Here is an 18,214-nt window from a genome sequence, read left to right on the forward strand (position 1 = left end):
GCCATGTGCATACAATATTGGTCACCTTAGCATCATCACCCGCCACGTCATCAGCCGGCAGAGCCAACTGCGCATGTCCATTCGGCCATTTTCCTGTGACATGCGCAGTTGACATGGAAGAGAAGTGTTGGCAGAAGAAGAGAGGCGTCGCTCTAGCGTCTTCGATGAGACCACGGGACGCCCCCTGTGCCTTTTGAAGACTCATTTGCATAAGGAATGGAAAATAAAACTCTCAGGAACGGCGGTGCGGATCAGAAAAAGAAAGGTAGGAGAAGAATACCCTTTCTAAAGGCTATTCCGACATGGTCTTTGTAGAAAAAGGGATTCTAATGATAGAATCCCTTTAAGATGGCCATACAATACACATCTCCAACTGGAGAACTCCTTTAAGTACTGTGGGTTTGGTTTAGTAAGACCATCGTGGACAATACTGATTCCATAGGCAAGTGGATGCTAGCAGAGTTAAGTTACTCATAGGAATATCTTGGTTTCAGGGCTTGGCAAATATAGGTTAGTCAACTGGTTATTTGTAACCACTGTAAGTTTTTGCAAAAAATTTCGAGAAGTTGGATAACCCCTTCAAATGCCAGAGTCTAGGGTACAAGTCTACCATTACCCATCATTAGGGATGAGCGATCGGGATGGGAAAAGATCGGATTCCGATGAGCAATTGAGTAAATTTCACGATCATGATCAAAATTCTGATCCCGATCTTTTCCGGCGGGATCGAGGTCGGAGGTTATCTCAAGATCGGATCATCCCTATTGATGTATATATCATGAATAGGGTTGAGCGATCGGGATTGGGAAAGATCATATCCTGATCGGCGATCGAGCAAATTTCATGGATCAGTTGGAAAATGATCGAAAATCGGATTTTAAAAACGATCCTGAAATTTCAAGATCGGCTCAACCCTAGCCCAAAATGTCTGGTATAACTACGGGATCAATCTAACCGTTAGTATTCTGTAATCATAGATACACATATATCTGCATAGGAGCTGTATACACAAAACGAGGACAATATTTAAGAATTTTTTTTTTTACAAAGTTCCTTCATTTTATAATTTTCGCAGCAACTATTCTCTCCTTTCACAGACTGGTTCTATTCCCCGCCCTTCTCTTTCCTTTGTGAAATCTCATCCTCTTCCTTACAATGGATATATGACATCTATTTGTAAGGATATGAAATTTTCATTACACAGAAAATTAGGCAGAAAATTAGGCAGAATGATCGCGTTTCTTCCCATTACACATAAACAATTTCTATAAATTTGTCTCCTATTATTTCGGATAATGTATTATTAAGTTTTTTGGGAAATTTCACTTTTTGCTTTGATTGTAATTAAGCTAAAATTTTATAAAATGTAACAATTTGTCTAATATTTCTAAGAAAGCATTAAAGGAGCACTTCAGCGTCTTGGAGAACCCGGTATATTCTGCCGTATACTCACCTTCCAAATCCTCACATCTCCCATGCCTACAGATTTGATGTTTACTGGACAGGGATGATAACATGTGACAAGTCCCATTCCTCCATTTTTACGGTATTTCATTTAAAGGAGTTCTACTCTCCACTCAATCCCTAATTTTTGGACCTTGACCAAAAGCGGATCACAAAGTGTCCTCCTGCTGCGATCTCCAGCGATCAGCTGTCATCTGGGGGAATCCTGGATGTAAGCTTTGAATTATCCTACAGCACCACCACAGGAGAAATCAAGAATTACACCCTGTCCATTCAAAACAATGAATTGAGTGTAATGCAGGACAGTCCTCCAAATCGTCAGACACTCTTTGTAACCGTTCTTCACCCTGACCAAGAGATGAAGATCCTGACCAATGAACTTGTCTCCTCTATCAATACCAATTTCCCTAAAATCCTGCATGAAAATGTTTTTTATTTTCTAAACTGGATAACCCCATAAAGGTCCCAAATTTTCTGCAAATTAATTAAATTTTGGGAATATTCATTGGCCTCTTTCGAAACATAAGTTCTATTATTACTATAGTCCCTTCAGACCAGCGCCACACCTCCCATGAGGCGACCTGAAGCAACCACTTCAGGCAGCGCTATGACGGGCCCCCGGGGGGGAAGGGGGCGGCATTTTTGCTGACCTAAGCCAGTCCAGGACAAGCTGTCCTGGACTGGCTTAGCGTCACCGTCTCAGCAGCCTGGCATGGGAAGCGAGCGGTGGATTGGGGAGGCCCTGTGGACACAGCGCTGCTCCAGCGGCCTCCCCTCACGCTCAGGCAGAGAGCAGGTCCTCTCCCTGCCTGCTCTCTGCCTGCTAACGCCGCCCCGTCCGCTCGGCCCCGCCCCCTCCGCTCCACCCCCTCCTCCTTGGGGGTGGGGGGGCGGCTTTCTGTCGTCCGCCTCAAGCGGCATAAAAGCTAGGTTCACCCCTGCTTCAGACCCAAGATTAGAATAAGTGGAGGTCGAGGGAAGGTGTGGAAACATATTAAACATAGGTGCTCTCCTTCATGCACCTCTCCAGTGCTCTCTGGCCATGTCCAATACTTCCTCGGGGTCCGCCATGGTTGTTTCCAATCATTTCCGCCTCTTGGGTGATGTTACAGGCCTTGGAAAACCACTAAGGCCTTTGATTGTGTAAATCAGTGATGTTAGTTTGCCCCATTTAACTACCAAGGCCCAATCACAGGCTTCAAAGGCCCCATGGGACATCACTCAGGAGGCCAGAAGATAACTGAAGAAGACCATGAAGGAGCCCAGGACTGAATATCAACGTGAAGATTATAATGTGTCTGCACCTTCCCTAGGCCTCCACTTATTGAAAATCGTCAATGGCAAAACCCAAATATTTTTCAAATCTGAAAATTTGGGAAAATTTGTAATAAATTTGGCTCATTACAAACTGGTTCACCCATCTCTGCTTCCTTCAGCTGGAATCCTGACCGGTATGGCACATGGAAGAAACCCTACAGGCCATAGGTAATACTGACCATGATCTTCCTGGCGCTCTGGTAGCGCTCTGGATATTTTCTCCTCGCTCAGCCTTGTTTCCTTCTGCTCTTCTAGAACCGGTCAGGATGATTTACATTTAGTCAGTGGAAATTAATGAATCTTTAATCTTGTGGAGCAGGAGGAAAGCGGCTTCACACCGAGCAATGTAAGAGCCTGAGAAGCAGAGATAAGTGCGGCGTCTACCTCAGCCGCTTAATAATATACATCGCCGGCTTGATTACCGAGTAAACACAGACCATTAGACTTATTTTATTTTATGGGGCGAAGGCAACAAAGACATCACTCTAGTAGGCATAGAAAAATATCTGCTGGATAGTCAAGGGCCGAAACCATCAATACTGACCAAGAGGTGGAGAAAAAAAACTGAGGTTTTTAATGCCAGAAAACAAAATAGGAAAAATTAAAGGGAGAGACCAAATAGGATAAATGATGTCATTTAAAGGGGCATTTGTCCCGGGGAAACTCTCATTGCATTTCCTATATGTCTAAGATATCCTGGTAATGCTGAACTAGAAGAAGAATTTTTTGCCACTAGCCAATCCCTCAACATGCTGATCGGGGAGCTGGGAGTGGTCTGGAATATAAGCCCCTCCCCTATAACACCTACGTAGCCAATCAGCAGAGTGGGCACACTGTTTTCTCTTTGGGATTGAATTACAAACAAGGGGACACACTTGAATTTAAGGGTCCTGTACAAGCATATTGTGTGGGCATCTTATTGTGTGAGAATCCTAAGAAGGGCAACCCAGTTGTTTTGTGTAAAGGGGACTGAACCCAGTTCCTTAGTGCTTCCACACATTATAATGCCGCCATAGTGACCCCAAATATATATACCCGTAAGTATCCACCACAAAGTATAATTTTCCTCAGTGGTCCCACAGTATAATGTCCCTCTTGGTAGCCCCCCACAAATTATAATGCACTTCATTGTCCCCGACATAATATAATGCTCCTTAGTGGTCCCCATGCAGTACAGTATCCCCCAGTGGCCCCCAAAACAGTAGAATGCCACTCAGTGTGTCCCACACAGTATAATACCCCCACAGTGACCATAGTATAATATATAGTATAATGCCCCCACTGTGGTACCACACATAGTATACTATCCCGTAGTATCCCACACAGTATAATACCCCCCACAGTAGCCATAGTATAATATATAATATAATGCCCCCACAGTGGCCATAGTATAATATAACATAGTATAATGCCCCCTGAGCAGTACCACACATAGTATATTATCCTGTAGTGTCCCACACAGTATAATACCCCCACAGTGGCCATAGTATAATATATAGTATAATGCCCCCACAGTGACCATAGTATAATATAACATAGTATAATGCCCCCTGAGTAATACCACACATAGTATACTATCACATAGTATCCCACACAGTATAATACCCCCACAGTGACCATAGTATAATATATAGTATAATACCCCCACAGTGGTACCACACATAGTATACTGTCCCGTAGTATCCCACACAGTATAATACCCCCACAGTCACCATAGTATAATATATAGTATAATACCCCCACAGTGGTACCACACATAGTATATTATCCTGTAGTGTCCCACACAGTATAATACCCCCACAGTGATCATAGTATAATATATAGTATAATGCCCCCACAGTGGTACCACACATAGTATACTGCCGCCACTCGGCCATAAGCAGAGCACCATTTGTCCAGCAATGGAAGCCTGGCAGCAGGTGATCAATTCCACTAGAGCACCCCCAGAGGGGAAATGAAGTATTACATGGTAGTGGTTGAAGTCAATAGACTGTACATGGAAAGCCGTGTCTCCTGGGTCCTCCAAAGAGCTGTAGACACCCTCCGCTCTAAAGTCCCCTTGCTCCAGCTCCACACAGGGACAGGACGACTCTCCAGCAGTAAATCCATTGTTCTATCATATCGCCATCATTATATCTATTCACAGAGATCATTGCTTTGCGTCCTGCTGTAAATATTAATGTGTCAGCTCCGTCGCTGAGCATGGCGTTACTTTGTATAATTTTATTATAACATCAAGCAATTTCCCAACTGGCAGATGTGTCATTTTGGATTCTGGCAAAGTCGCGCTTCGGAGCCAGATTGCGCTTTAGATTATTATAACGTCTCCATGATATCCCGCCAGGCGGACTTGCCCAGAAGAGGGAGAGAGACATTTCTAATACAGACACTTGAATAAATCAACATTTGCCGACTGATTATTGAAATAAATGATTGTTTATCACAATGGCCTCGGCTTCTCGATGGTGCCAGGACCTCGGTTGTGTATCCTGATGCCGGTCACAGTCATTCTGCATTTCTGGAATTTTTGCAATCGAGCCCCACATTTATCACACCGCCCCATCCCCGCCCTGTATGTAAATATACTGGTTTGATGGCAGCGTTCAACCCCTGGGGCACATGTTCCTCTAGCTCCCCCTAGTGCCCTGGCCATGCACTGACATTTTCTTCATCCTGTATAATGAACATACATTTGTGCAAAATTCAGTATATTGTGTTTCAATCCTTCCGTACATTCAGGATCTCTGCTTGCTGTCAGTGACTAGACACATCCTTATACAGTCATGAGCCTAGTCCTGTTCACAGAGCTGTAATTTGTTGCAATGTTCACAGGTAACAGGTTGAATATGGGAGATATCTATTGTATCAAAGCCAGACAGTCAATTCCACCTGCAATTCTTTGCTCTGGCCCTTTAAGGGGGCTCCAAGAATATATGACATATGGTGGGGGTATCCTGGTAGCATGCTGCCTTCTAAGTCCGGGACAAAGTGGGAATGTATATAGCGGATGTGCTGAGATCATAGAGCACTAGATAGATAGAAAGGAGTTTTCCAGGAAAAGACATTCATGATATAGCTATAGGGGTGGTAGTAGTCACAATTGCAACCTGTCTCTAAAAGGGAGTATGTCACCAGAAGCCAACGTATCACCCTAGCCCCCAGATAGATAGGTAAGGGGGCATTCACACTACTGCCGCTGTCCACCCCGGAGTTTCCGTCTTAAACCCCAGGGAAACTGGACAGGGGTCGGCTTGCCAGCAGTCAGCTTTAAAGTCCATTCATTTGACAGCGGTAAGGTGTCCATACGCAGCTGTATGCAGTCAGGACACAAAGTCCTGCATGTACAAAGATTCCAGGCTGAGAGGTCACATATGGACACCGGCGGTGACCTTTAAAAACCCATTCAAATGAATGGATTTTACAGCTGCCTCTGCCCAGTTTCCCTGGGGTTTAGGATGGAAACTCCAGGGCGGACAGCGGCAGTAGTGTGAACACCCCCATAGTATTGCCAGACCCCAGCATATTTTCTTCACAGTCTTCCACTGTCTCCCAGCCATACATTTTAGCATCATTTCCATGTCCCTTTTCTTCTCTTGCTGGCCCAGACCACCATGATGACTTATTCACAACGTGTGCACACAAGCTTCTCATTATTCCCATCCCCTCTCGGTGCCCTCCACATAGTCATAGCTTACCCTTTGTGCCATAGCCTCCCCCACACAATCATTCCTTAACTATATGCAGATTATCTGCTAATTTTTCCATAAATGTTCTCCTTTCTGACAGTGGACGGCTGTGTATCATAAATCTTCTCACTTCAGTGCCCAGAGGGCAGGGGGGAATACATTTGTGACTGTCACCCATCAGTGCTATGAGGGAGACTCGTGGGCCCCCCTGGGTTATGGGCCCGGTTGCAGCTGTAAAACATCTCAATGCCAGTGGTAATATGTGCAATCCATGGTGGTAAACTGCAGCAACAGTACGTGGCAAAATCGCTGTCCATCTCTACGGCCACCCTTACTATTGGGATCCATGTGTTCTACTGATGATGTGTCCACCTGCCACCAAATTAGGGGAAGATGAGACCCCATGGACTGTTCTACCCCAAATCATCCATCCATCCACCCTACTCCCCCACACACGACTTGCTTTGGCAATGCCAAAGATCTATTTGAACGTGCCAATAAAGCTTCTTTGATTCTTGATAGGCAATGTTCCCATTGATCAAACCCACCAATCATGAACTTGGGTCATACCCTACTAATAAAAATAATAATCAATAAATATGTGCCCCCCCCCCTATAAAGGTGACCCTGGCATTCTTCTCCAGTTTCCACAAGCCATGAGTCTCTGGGTAATACTCTGCAGTTTAGTTCCCGAGAACAGGGCGCGTGACGTCCTGCAGACCGGGTAATGGTATCTTGCAGTCCTCCCCAGTCCAGCCGGCAATATGGCGAGGAATTTGTCTGTGCTGACTCGCTATTGTGCGCCTCCGTTCTGAAAACTTATGTTGATTATCCCGGCTTTTTTTTTTTATTAAAATCTGCAATGAGCGTTAGGACAGTAAAACCATGACTAATGACGTTCTATTGTAAAGCTCCACAAGGTTAATGTAAGCATTATCGGAAAAGGCAGACGTGAGAAGGAGCTTCATGAGCACAATATTCACATCAGCTTTATGGAGCATTTAAAGTCAATAGCCCTCGGTATCTATCCTAACAAAAAGAGCCGTATATGGGCTGATGAATGGATCCAAAGAATATATTTCTTACACCGCTTTTTTCTTACCCCTAATAAAATCAACTTTCTCATTTATTGGACTTCTTTTTTTTCACTCGTTTTTGACATTGTGGAAACATTGTGCTTGCAAAAGTAACAAGAGCTGGGAAGTAAAGTGTCCCCCGATGAGCAATCTGCATTAACATAGCGGAACTGTAAATGCGAAAATGCTAATTCCTAGCTGAACACAAACAATGGTAATCGGAGGCGACGGGGAGGGGGTGCAGTGTATAGCCGGCGCTATGGGCTGCCAATGAGCCTGCACGATAAATGCACTAAACACCAACCGGACCCAAAGATGAAAAGCAGTGACCGTGAATCCATAGAAGTAGTCACTGCGTGCCGTAAGATCTATTGTTTGTGCTGCAGAGTTCTCCTATATCAGCAGGAAGTAGCTATCTGACAACTGCTCTACTTCCTGTCTGCCATATTGGTTGCCAATGGACTATATTTCTTCCACCTGTCCCATTGAAGTGAATGCAAATTTTAACGGACTACTGGCTAAAATCTTGTAACAGGCAATAGCTACGGACACTGCTGACTGTCACCAGTGGTAGTGTGAGCGCCCCCTAAGACTGTTCCTTATTTACACCAAACACAACAGATTCTTAATCGCATCTAGAAAAGGGGGAAGGGTTTTGGCGAGACCTAAAATGTGCCATATTTATTACTGACACGCTCTATCTTTCTTGTGCCAGATATTGGTCTAAAGTAAGCCAGGTAAGAGTAATTGGGAACACTGGCATTATTCATGCCCTGGAGACAACTAAGGGAAGGGTTTTGGTGAGACGTAAAATGTTCCATATTTGTTACTGGAGCGTTCTAACTTTCTGGTACCAAATATTTATTTATTTTTTTTTTAAATGTAGATTGTGAGCCCCACATAGAGCTCACAATGTACATTTTTCCCTATCAGTATGTCTTTTTTGGAATATGGGATGGAAATCCATGCAAACACGGGGAGAACATACAAACTCCTTGCAGATGGTTTTTTGCCCTTGGTGGGATTTGAACACCAGGGCTCCAGCGCTGCAAGGCTACAGTGCTAACCACTGAGCCACCGTGTGGCCCCTTTCTGGTACCAAATATTGGTCTACAGTAAGCCCACTAAGAGCAACTGGGAACACTGGCGTTATTCATGCCCTGGAGACAACTAAGGGAAGGGTTTTGGCGAGACGTAAAATGTGCCATATTTATTACTGGCGCGCTCTAACTTTCTGGTGCCAGATATTGGTCTAAAGTAAACCTAGTAAGAGCAATTGGGAACACTGGCGTTATTCATGCCCTGGAGACAACTGAAAGTGCATCTCGTAAATGAAAGGGGTCGTAAGATGATCAGCTTGTAGCTGGCATACATTTTCTCCATCATTTACACCAGATTTTTGCATAAATGATCATACATTTGCTGGGGAAGATGGCCCTCGCCCTGCTTCCCTTTTTGGAAAAAAAAATTGCAACTTTTTATGCCTTGTGCCAAAAAACTGGTGTGCAAGACACGATAAATCTTCCCCACTGTGTCTAACTTCCAGCAACATGTATCACATCACAAACAAGGGCAACGCTGGTAAATTTGACCCATCTAAGGGGTCACAGAATAGTTACTAGACTGCAGACAACTGTGACAAACCCTCAGCTTTGAATTATATTAGACTTATACAGGTTTTCAGCTTCTGGAATGTAAATTTTGCAAAATTTTTGATACTAGAGTAAGTTTTGCAGCAAAGTATAGAGGACTCACCTGCCATGTGCTAGAGAATTACATCATATGCCTGAAAATGAGGATTCACAAATTGACACAGACAAATTGTACCCAAGACGCAGCAAACCCAAGCGAAGAATCTGCAGGATGCCGTGTGTGGATGGTCCTTACCTTTAGTCTTTATATTCCAGGGTGCAGTTCTGCTATTTGAGAGCGGAAGAATCAAGATTAAGGTTTGTCTTACCTGGAAAAAGCCGATAAAGATTCTAGGAGATGAGACGGACACTTGTGCACCTTGAGGCTCCCCGGCTGTACAGGAGTCTAGCCGAAACCTGATAGCAGAGCAGCCGATGAAATATTTATACAAGGAGGACAAAGGCTACACGTGTCTGACCGCTCCTATATAATTCAACAGGTCCTAGGTGGAAACTCGACATATACAATCAATACTATGCAAGAAGTCTCGCAACGTGGGAAATGAGTGTTTACTGTGGATATTCCAACCTCCTGTCTATCTGGGAGCGAAGGCCCTCAAGTCTGTCGAAAACTCAATTCCGATCCATAACTGGGAAATTATGAGGGGGGGGACTATGTGATCCTTGTGCTCCGTAGCAAACCAAGAGCTCCGCCAAATGGTACCACCGCCAGTTGTGTCCTGTTTAACTCCATAGTGGGGCTGTTTTACTGGCCTATAGGTGCCCCAAATATATAAGTCATCCTAGAAAAACCAAAAAAGCAAATGTCGATAAAATTTTGGAAAAAGTAACGGTTTGTGGAAAGCATCAAAGAAAAAACTCTATGCTTAACCACCTCTAACTAACAGGTATATTAGCGGCTACATACCCCTAGACCACCAGGGATATTGCTTTAAAACATGTAGACCACCAGGGAAACAACATAGATACTTACACCCAGGACGGTGGGGTCGGAGTTGGAAAAATATTACCGACTCCAACTCCGGCTTCAAAATAAAACACAGTCTCTCCATAGACTTCATTGTAAACTGACACAGCTTGTGCACAGGCCATGGACTGAAATCACTCAGATAAGGCTACAAGTACATGACTGTGTGCAGTGTACGGGTCAGTAAAGAGATCACGGATACAACAAAGACTAATATGCATATGTCATCCGTAATTTGCACTGACCCATACATTGAAATGAATGGATTGAGCAAATACGGACAAGTATAGGACCTGCTACATATTTTGCGGTTCTTCACTATGGCCTGCAAAAACTACAGCTGTGTGTGTGGGCCCATTGAGTGAATGTGATCGACTTTCATCATCAATTGCGGGTCCACTTTCATTCATGAATCCTAAGAAGTGGAGACTGGAGTAATATTTAATGACACAAGCACTTTTCTTTAGCACAACAAAGTTTGTTCCCTTCACCTGTACTATAGTTTTAAGAAAAAATAAAGGTATACTTACATTTTAACAACTAAATAACACTAGACCACCACAGATATTACTTCTCAACATGCTTACCTACAGGGATATTGCTTATTATCCCCTTACACCACTGGGACATTATCATGCCCTTCTTAGGACTATTTAAAGGAGAGCTTTTGCCGTCTCCACCAACTCCTACTCTTTGTATCCTTCAATAGTTTCCGTTCCACTGATTTGGGCACAGTTGGAATTTTTTCTCTAGCCCCCACTGCTCCCAAGCAATCATTGCTGTTAGTTTCAGCACAGTTATGCTCCCTACTGTTAGGTGGGCGGTCCTTGATTGGAGCAGAGAGTCAGGGAACCGCCCACTTTCTGCTGAAACTATCAGCAATGATTGCTTGGGAACGGTGCGGGCTAGAGAAAAAATTCCAACTGTTCCGGAATCAGTGGAGCGTGACCTATTTGAAGGATGCAAAACTGGGGGAGGAGATAAAAGATCTTCTTATCTTAGAGATAAGTTCTACCTTATGATAATACACGCATACGCCAGGTTTACAATATGTCAATGGGTATACATTCCCATCAAGTCAATATCTTAACTACTGGTGATATCATTCATAACTAGACCGAGGATCAAAGTAAAACCCCGCGTTGCGAACATGTTTAGAATTGTGTGATTTTTTTTTTTTTTACCCTGATTGCAACCAATTATATACCCTTGACTGTTTGCTATGATGTCTTCATTATTATTAGCTTCTGTGCTCATTATTACAAGTGACTTACGTTCCCGGGCCTGATTAATTAATCACTACAGATATTTTAAGATCCTCCTGTTAATATACTTTCCCTTTGATTCGCAAATAATAAAAAAAACATTTCTGCGTCTGCTGACAGATCCTCGCAGGTTATTGTAATTACGCCTGCCTTTTATATCTCTGATCGTGGCACCAATTAGACATTGTCATTAGAAGTACAAAGAGGAAAGAACAAAGAGGGAAGTCATCCCAACTTTAAAGGGGATGCCCATTAAAGGGGTTCCTTAAGATCAATATTAGATCTGTGAGGGTTCCAACACCCAGCTGATCCGGGACAACCTTGCCAGGCGCCATGCTTCTCACTCACTGCAAAATTCATAGGGCCGCTTTTGGTAGAGAAGGGGGTTCAAGGAATCTTCAAGAATGCAGTGAACTTGCAAGTGTGTTGACAGGCAGTGCCAGCAGAATTAGGAGTTCAGCTCTGGAGTATAACACAAGCCTGAACCAGATAAATAATACAATATATTTACAAACTGACTCAACTTTTTTATTGCAGATTATACAGTGTATATATGAATAAGCCCATAAAAAGTCACCCAAGGTCTTCGTGCTTGCAAAATGGAAATGTTTTAGCTGTTTTAATTTCTACTTGGTATTTTGCAGCACTGACGTCGCCCACGGACGTGGCCTGACCTTAGAAGAAATGAGAAAAAGCTTCCAGTACCCACCAATAGACAAGAACGGTAAGTACAGACGTCCCCGCACCACTAATAACATAATCACCATGTTGTTCTCCACCGAGAGGGACTGAAAACCGAACATTTATTTTAAGATGCGTACAACATGTTATTTTTAGTGGAAACTTGGACTCTTACCACTTATACTAACAGATTTAAGCAGTCGTCTGGAAGTTCTGTTCAGATCATGAAAAATATAGAATAAGTAGTGATGGATGAGATGTCTTTAAAGGGGTTCAGACAGTCCCTCAAAAATCTATGGTAGACAGGGCCCTTCTACAGAGCGCCCCAGTGATTAGCATTGAGGGAACCCTTTAACTAGTGCTCAGTCATACTTACCCTACTCTGTGTCAGCATGTACCAACCTCGTCTTCATCAGTCCATTGCGCATGTACATACAGCACTAGAGATGAGCGAGTAGTATTCAATAAAGTAGGTATTGGATCGAATACTACGGTATTTGAAATATTCGTACTCGATCGAATACTACTAGCTATTCGCAGTAAATATTCGATTCAGAGCCAGCGTTGATTGGCTGAATGCTATATAGTGTATAGCATTCAGCCAATCAACGCTGGTTCTGCAGCAGGCTCGTCCTTCCTAGTCGGGAGAGCTGGCAGCTTGCTGTTATGAGGGAGCTTACTTTCTCATAGGAATGAATTGACCAGCTTTGATTGGCCAGTGTACAGCATTCGGCCAATCAACGCTGGTTCTGCCGGAGGCTCGTCTGTGAGGAGGCGGAGTCTAAGATCGGACCACAGCAGTTTCCATTGTGGTCCGATTTTAGACTCCTCCTCCTCACAGACGAGCCTCCGGCAGAACCAGCGTTGATTGGCCGAATGCTGGCCAATCAACGCTGGTCAATTCATTCCTATGAGAAAAAGTAAGTTCCCCCGTAACAGCAAGCTGCCAGCTCTCCTGACTAGCAAGGACGAGCCTGCGGCAAATCAACGCTGGTTCTGCTGCAGGCTCGTCTTTGCTAGTCAGGAGAGCTGGCAGCTTGCGGTTACGAGGGAGCTGACTTTTATCAGCGCAACTGCAAGCGCTGTGCAGTTAAAGCGCACGGACCCCATAGACTATAATGGGGTCCATGCGCTTTAACTGCACAGCGCTCCTCCTAAACACTCTCCTCCTGCTATTCATGGACTTGGTGACTCTCCTTTAGTCGAATAGTGGTTTCACCTGAAACGAGCATTTTTTCCCCATAGACTGCAATGGGATTCGATATTCGATCGAGTAGTCAAATATTGAGGCTCTACTCGGAACGAATCTCGAATATTTCACTGTTCGCTCATCTCTATACAGCACCTTTTCCATACATCTAAACAGCTGGGGTTTAGGGTTCGAAACCATTATATCCTACTTGCCACTGGTACCCTTAGCTGTCAAAAGTTGAAGATTTCCAGCACCTAATGAGATGAGTCCACTGAGGGATTCCAGCGCATGTGCATTGCACATAGTAAAGTTGAGGACTAGAGTCCTACTCGCCACTGTTATCCTTGGCTGTCAAAAGTTGAATATCTCCAGCACTTCATGAGATGAGTCCACTGAGGAATTCCAGCGCATGCGCATCGCACATAGTAAAGCTGAGGACTAGGGTCCTACTCGCCACTGTTATCCTTAGCTGTCAAAAGTTGAATATCTCCAGCACTTCATGAGATGAGTCCACTGAGGAATTCCAGCGCATGCGCATCGCACATAGTAAAGCTGAGGACTAGGGTTCTACTCACCACTGTTATCCTTAGCTATCAAAAGTTGAGGTTCTCCAGCATTGATGAGATGAGTCCACTGAGGGATTCCAGCGCATGCGCATTGCACATAGTAAAGTTGAAATCAGTACACCCCAATTCACTGTACTTGCTCTATACTTCAGTCACGAGTAGTGAAGTAAGGTGAATGCGCATGTGCCAAGATCCCTCAATGGGCTCATTGGATACCAGGGATTTGTAACCTTGGACAGTAGGATACTTAACTGCATGCTGGTGGTTTAGTGGCCCCAAACAGCCACTTAATTTTGCTACCTTCTTAATTAAAGGGCACTCCACTTGGCTTGCCTAGTCCCTTATTGTAGAACAAATCTTCCTCCAAACAAGGATCAAGCCCCCAGGTGTCTACAACATAGTGCCCTAGGGGGAGGGGAGGAAAATGGATAATTTTTGTGCATCTTAACATTTCTTAACAATTTCTGGAATCTGATGGCGTGTATCGCAGGCTACAGCTACAGTCCTATGAAAAAGTTTGGGCACCCCTATTAATCTTAATCATTTTTAGTTCTAAATATTTTGGTGTTTGCAACAGCCATTTCAGTTTGATATATCTAATAACTGATGGACACAGTAATATTTCAGGATTGAAATGAGGTTTATTGTACTAACAGAAAATGTGCAATATGCATTAAACCAAAATTTGACCGCTGCAAAAGTGTGGGCACCTCAACAGAAAAGTGACATTAATATTTAGTACATCCTCCTTTTGCAAAGATAACAGCCTCTAGTCGCTTCCTGTAGCTTTTAATCAGTTCCTGGATCCTGGATAAAGGTATTTTGGACAAACAATTCAAGTTCAGTTAAGTTAGATGGTCGCCGAGCATGGACAGCCCGCTTCAAATCATCCCACAGATGTTCAATGATATTCAGGTCTGGGGACTGGGATGGCCATTCCAGAACATTGTAATTGTTCCTCTGCATGAATGCCTGAGGATTTGGAGCGGTGTTTTGGATCATTGTCTTGCTGAAATATCCATCCCCGGTGTAACTTCAACTTCGTCACTGATTCTTGAACATTATTCTCAAGAATCTGCTGATACTGAGTGGAATCCATGCGACCCTCAACTTTAACAAGATTCCCGATGCCGGCATTGGCCACACAGCCCCAAAGCATGATGGAACCTCCACCAAATTTTACAGTGGGTAGCATGTGTTTTTCTTGGAATGCTGTTTCTTTTTGGACGCCATGCATAACGCCTTTTTTTATAACCAAACAACTCAATTTTTGTTTCCAAAATGAAGCTGCCTTGTCCAAATGTGCTTTTTCATACCTCAGGCAACTCTATTTGTGGCGTACGTGCAGAAACGGCTTCTTTCTCATCACTCTCCCATACAGCTTCTATTTGTGCAAAGTGCGCTGTATAGTTGACCGATGCACGGTGACACTATCTGCAGCAAGATGATGCTGCAGCTCTTTGGAGGTGGTCTGTGGATTGTCCTTGACTGTTCTCACCATTCTTCTTCTCTGCCTTTCTGATATTTTTCTTGGCCTGCCACTTCTGGGCTTAACAAGAACTGTCCCTGTGGTCTTCCATTTCCTTACTATGTTCCTCACAGTGGAAACTGACAGGTTAAATCTCTGAGACAGCTTTTTGTATCCTTCCCCTGAACCACTATGTTGAACAATCTTTGTTTTCAGATCATTTGAGAGTTGTTTTGAGTAGCCCATGATGCCACTCTTCAGAGGAGATTCAAATAGGAGAACAACTTGCAATTGGCCACCTTAAATACCTTTTCTCATGATTGGATACACCTGGCTATGAAGTTCAAAGCTCAGTGAGGTTACAAAAACAATTTTGTGCTTCAGTAAGTCAGTAAAAAGTAGTTAGGGGAATTCAAATCAATAAAATGATAAGGGTGCCCATATTTTTGCACCGGTCAAATTTTGGTTTAATGCATATTGCACATTTTCTGTTAGTACAATAAACCTCATTTCAATCCTGAAATATTACTGTGTCCATCAGTTATTAGATATATCAAATTGAAATGGCTGCTGCAAACACCAAAATATTTAGAACTAAAAATGATTAAGATTAATAGGGGTGCCCAAACTTTTTCATAGGACTGTATGTGGCTAGTCCACCGTCATGGGAGATCAATACCGCCTAACAGCGTACACGTGTCATGAACGTGACCCATCTCCAAGACATTGCATTTACTTTATTTCCGTTCATTTAACAGGTTATGTGTCTGATCCCATGAGCACAATGCGATTTCATTCTTGCTGCAGGAGCAGCAGTTTCGAAGACAGTAACTGACAGATGGAGCTGTTACTGGCGCTGACGATATCCCGGTAAAAGGGCGAGCACACCGCCACCTGACAGCCCGCAGGGAAGTGTTTACACGCAACAGTCATTTTTTTTCTATTTATGTCGGATAATTCATCTTTATGGTTTTGTTTTGCTCTTGTTTCATTACATGAGATGGCTGTAAGCTTTTATTAAATGTAACCTGGCAAAAACATTCCAATCTTGTACTGGGTCCTGCACGACGGAGCAGTTTCTGTGTTTTATAGTGGACCACATGTATTTTCTATTCTTCTCATAGCAGAGCAGGTGAATATTCAGTCTAGAACTTTATATTATATCCTATTGGGGTAAAGCGTCATCTCTCTCGCCTCTATAAATGGGTAGAGATCTCCTCGGTTCCCCAAGTATCTGTCTGTAGTATCCAGTGTCGGACTGGCCCATCAGAACACCAGAGGATCCTCCAGTGAGCCCAGGCTCTACACCATTATGGGCCAGCAGAAGACACCCAAGTATGAAGAGTACCATGGTCTATGTCCTAGAGTTTGTTGGAGGGGGGGTCTCCAGGAATCATTTTATATGGAGGCCCCAATGAACCTCAGTCCAACACTGGACACCACAGCTAATTGAAGACAGTGAGGAGAGGAGGGCTGAGGGAGAGGGGGGCAATGCAGCTGCAGCTTCTCTCTCTTTTTTTGTAAATTGTAAAAAAAATTTTTTGTAAATAGGGATCACAATGTACATTTTTTTTCCTATCGGTATGTCTTTGTAGAATGGAAGGAAATCCACACAAACATGGGGAGAACATACAGACTCCTTGCAGATGTTGTTCCTGGTGGGATTCGAACCCAGGATTCCAGCGCTGCAGTGCTAACCACTGAGCCACCGTGTTGCCCCCAGCTTCTCTCTTTTTCCTGTAACAATAGATTCCTCACCTCTCTGTGTGCTGTAGCTGCCCTCCATACTCCCACGTGCCTCCTCCTCTTCTGTGTCCATAGGGCACATACCCTGTCTCTCTCTGCTTCTTAAAGGTCCAGTACATGTACGATTAACCTTCCCCAGCCGAACCCTGAAAACGATCGGGATCGGCTGGAAAATGATTAGAAATTGGATTTTGAAATCTCAAGATCGGCTTATCCCGAAAAGTGACTTCCCATATAGAAGCATTGACTAGGGTTGAGCGATCGGGTTCGGAAAAGATCAGATCCCGATCGGCGATTGAGCAAATTTCACGATCAGGATCGGCTGGAAAATGATCGGAAATCGGATTTTAAAACAATCCTGAAATTTCAAGATTGGCTCAATCCTAATCCTATTACCTAGTGGTCCTAGCCACTATGACCTATATACAGTATATATGGCCTATAGGACCTGTGACAACCACTTAACAATCGTTTTAAAGAGGATGAAGAGTTCCTAGAAACAGTATCTCTGGCTCTGGAGGACCAAACATCACTTATTTGAATTGGTGCCATGTAATACCACATTCCTCCAGCAGTGGCCACTGCAGGAAAGATTTACAGCTGTCTCTGGCGATAACTGGTGTCAGAAGGGCAGCGATCAGCCGATCTCCAGCAGGTCCTTAATAAAAGGAGTTGTCCAGATGGGCCAACCTTTAATAAAGTATTAAAGTAATGCCCCAATTTTGTGTGGAGTTGCCCTTTAAGCCTCGATATCACGTAAAGGGGTACTTTTTGTTTCCATTAAACTTTTTAAGTTAAACTTACACCAAACTGAGGATAATCACGTGTGAGCCGGATACAAATACACTGAATTTAGACCGTGCGCAGACACTTTTAGAAGCCAGCGGAGAGCCGTATACATAAATTTCTGTATAAACCAGTATCAAATGCACGCACATGATAAATGATAACCTGACGGATCTTTTTTCCATGAGATCATCTTCTTACCTATACACTTTATTGATGTTACCATAGAGGAATGGACTTACTTTGTTCTAAACATGAAATCCAGTACAAATCATTATGTACTTACTCATCTCCTGATCCGGACGGCTATGTAAAATAAAAGCAGAACAAGTCTGAAATAAAGAAAAG

The 18,214-nt window shown here is 43.6% G+C and overlaps 1 protein-coding gene across 1 annotated transcript in view; it reads left to right on the forward strand.

Moving 5' to 3' along the window:
- Nucleotides 1-16,199, forward strand: part of TNNI3K (TNNI3 interacting kinase) — a 118,026-nt gene extending 101,827 nt beyond the window's left edge. Inside the window, exons 24-25 of the mRNA XM_075287237.1 lie at nucleotides 12,072-12,151; nucleotides 16,093-16,199. Of these exons, the coding sequence (XP_075143338.1) occupies nucleotides 12,072-12,151; nucleotides 16,093-16,169 (157 nt within the window). The 3' untranslated portion in view covers nucleotides 16,170-16,199. The remainder of the gene's footprint in view (nucleotides 1-12,071; nucleotides 12,152-16,092) is intronic.
- The last annotated feature ends 2,015 nt before the right edge of the window (nucleotides 16,200-18,214 follow it).

The sequence above is a fragment of the Leptodactylus fuscus genome, chromosome 9, assembly GCF_031893055.1.
Source record: "Leptodactylus fuscus isolate aLepFus1 chromosome 9, aLepFus1.hap2, whole genome shotgun sequence".
NCBI classification, from domain to species: domain Eukaryota; kingdom Metazoa; phylum Chordata; class Amphibia; order Anura; family Leptodactylidae; genus Leptodactylus; species Leptodactylus fuscus.